Below are 2,270 nucleotides of genomic sequence, written 5' to 3' on the forward strand. Positions count from 1 at the left end.
TTTCTCTGACATATAATTTTAGTATATTTGTTCTTAGAATAATCTTCTCGAACTAGGATAAAGTGTAATGTCTTCATCAATCTATCCACAATCACCCAAATCGAATCTTTCTTACTAGGTGTCAAAGGTAAACTTGTTACGAAATCCATGGTAACTCATTTCCATTTCCACTAAGGAATGAAGATAGGTTGTAACAACCCCAAAGATATTTGGTGTTATACTTTTACCTGCTGACAGGTTAGACATTTAGGTGCTGTTTGTTTTTGCAGAGGTAAAAGGTATGCAGTCTGCGGACCACATCTGCAAACATCTGCAGCAGAAGAGGTGGACCAAAAGTCTGCAGTCTCCAAGAAGAAAACTGTTTGTTTTTTAACGTCTGCAGACTGCTAAAATAAACTCAAATATAAATAAACTAATTTTTTAAACATAAAAGAGTTTTGCAATACTGAAATTTAAAAGAGAACTTCAGTTATAAAAATATAAAATTTTAGAGATGGAATGAGAGTTTAATTAAATTTCATTTACCATACATACATATATAACTTTACTACATTTACAACATACATGAGTGGACTTTTAAGACTTCGAATTCCTTTTACAACCGCATATCATTTCTGCAGCAGATGTAATGTACATCAGTAGCCTACATAATTTTTTTTCGTGTTTCTCCTTATAAACATAGAACCATGGGTTGCAAGGGTTATGTCTTGCTTACACAGAAACATTGCGAGAAGAACCACCTTGATTGACAGAAACATTGAGAGGTGAAGCTCCTTGATTGGCAGTAACATTGCGAGAAGACCCTACTTGAATGGAAGAAACATTGGGAGGAGGAAGAGGAGAACATCCTTGAATGACATAAACATTGCAAGAAGAACCGTCTTGAATGGCAGAAACATTGCAAGGAGATTGGGGAGAACCTCTTTGGTTGACAGAAGGATTGCAAGAAGGACGTCCTTGATTGACCAAGAAACGGACCACATCACAAGTGATGTTATCTGAGCTACCCCTCTGGGATGCCTCTTGCATCAACTGCTTTGCTGCTTACTCAGGATCCTGTATTGGCTTTACAATTTACACCGCCTCCTGATAAAAGACAAAGATGCAGTTATTAAAATTTTCTTCAACGACAAGGCTTTAAGTAAACAAACTGTTTCCTACCTCATTCGATACAACATCCCACAGTCCATCACTTCCAAGTATAAGGAACTCAAGAGAGCTGTCAATTTTTTCCTCCTGCAACCTCAAAAAATGAGATAAGCTTACATAACCATAAAAAATCAATAGAAATCCTAGTACAAAATGAAAATTTAATACCATATAAATTAATATCATCAGGAATCCTATAGAGTTTTCATGCTGGGTTTGTGCATTAAAGATTTCTATATAATTATGATTCATGATTTATATCTCAGGAACTCAAGCTTATTTCACTGAAGTCTTCCAACCAGACCTGAATTTTCGGATCAGCAAGAACATACTGCTTTAAGTGCATGTCACCAAATGCAAGAGAAACTGTAAGAACACCTCCCACTCTCCAAGTTCCTACAGAGATAATTTTCAGCCACAATAAAAATAAGAATTTTAACAAATCATAGCAGAGCTTAAAAATAAAAAAAGAGAATGGTAAGACACGAAAGAGAAATGGATAGATGTAAACCCGCACCAGCCCATATGACAAATCCTCCTGCATTCTCAATCCGTTGTCGCTCATCACTTTGATCGGGTTCGTGATCACGAGACATAGCAATAGCTGAAAGAGAACATTCAATAAACAAGCCGCGTATAAAAAATCAAATCAGTAATCAAATAATCCATTAACAAGATTAAAAAGACAATTTCAGAAGTACAAGAAATGGGTGAGAGCGATTTTCTATGATTGCATTGTTTTAAACATTTGAAGTTATACATAAAATATATCAGCCTTGTATAGCCGTTGAAGCAGTCAATCTAGCATCCCTAATCTGGTTTTTGTTTCTTTGAAGAGGCTTGAAACCTTTGAAGACATAAGGCCACGTCTGCGCCGCGCATACCACGCGCGAAGAGCTTTTGTCTTCTAAAAAACAAACGGTCTGCGAAGCCCAATGTCTGCGTGGCGTAGACATAAGAGCTTTGCAGACCTTACACAGTAAAAACTCCACCTTAGAAACAAACTCAGTGATAGTATTTTTTATACCTGGCCACCAATACCGACTCTTCAAATCTTGATACATTTTATTTCCTACTGGATGCATATTCAAAGGACTATAATGAGCTTCGGTAAGAAGATC

General features: G+C 36.5%; 1 protein-coding gene across 1 annotated transcript; it reads right to left on the bottom strand.

The window, feature by feature from the left end:
- Window positions 1-863: 863 nt before the first annotated feature.
- Window positions 864-1,747, bottom strand: LOC120211751 (probable protein phosphatase 2C 59). Its single transcript, XM_039210231.1, has 4 exons — window positions 1,667-1,747; window positions 1,454-1,545; window positions 1,162-1,236; window positions 864-1,086 (listed from the first exon to the last, which is right to left on the bottom strand). The coding sequence occupies exons 1-4, from the start codon at window positions 1,743-1,745 to the stop codon at window positions 1,075-1,077; spliced, it is 258 nt and encodes an 85-aa protein (XP_039066162.1). The 5' UTR covers window positions 1,746-1,747; the 3' UTR covers window positions 864-1,074.
- Window positions 1,748-2,270: the final 523 nt, after the last annotated feature.

Source organism: Hibiscus syriacus, unplaced genomic scaffold, assembly GCF_006381635.1.
Source record: "Hibiscus syriacus cultivar Baekdansim isolate YM2019G1 unplaced genomic scaffold, ASM638163v2 tig00109983_pilon, whole genome shotgun sequence".
NCBI classification, from domain to species: domain Eukaryota; kingdom Viridiplantae; phylum Streptophyta; class Magnoliopsida; order Malvales; family Malvaceae; genus Hibiscus; species Hibiscus syriacus.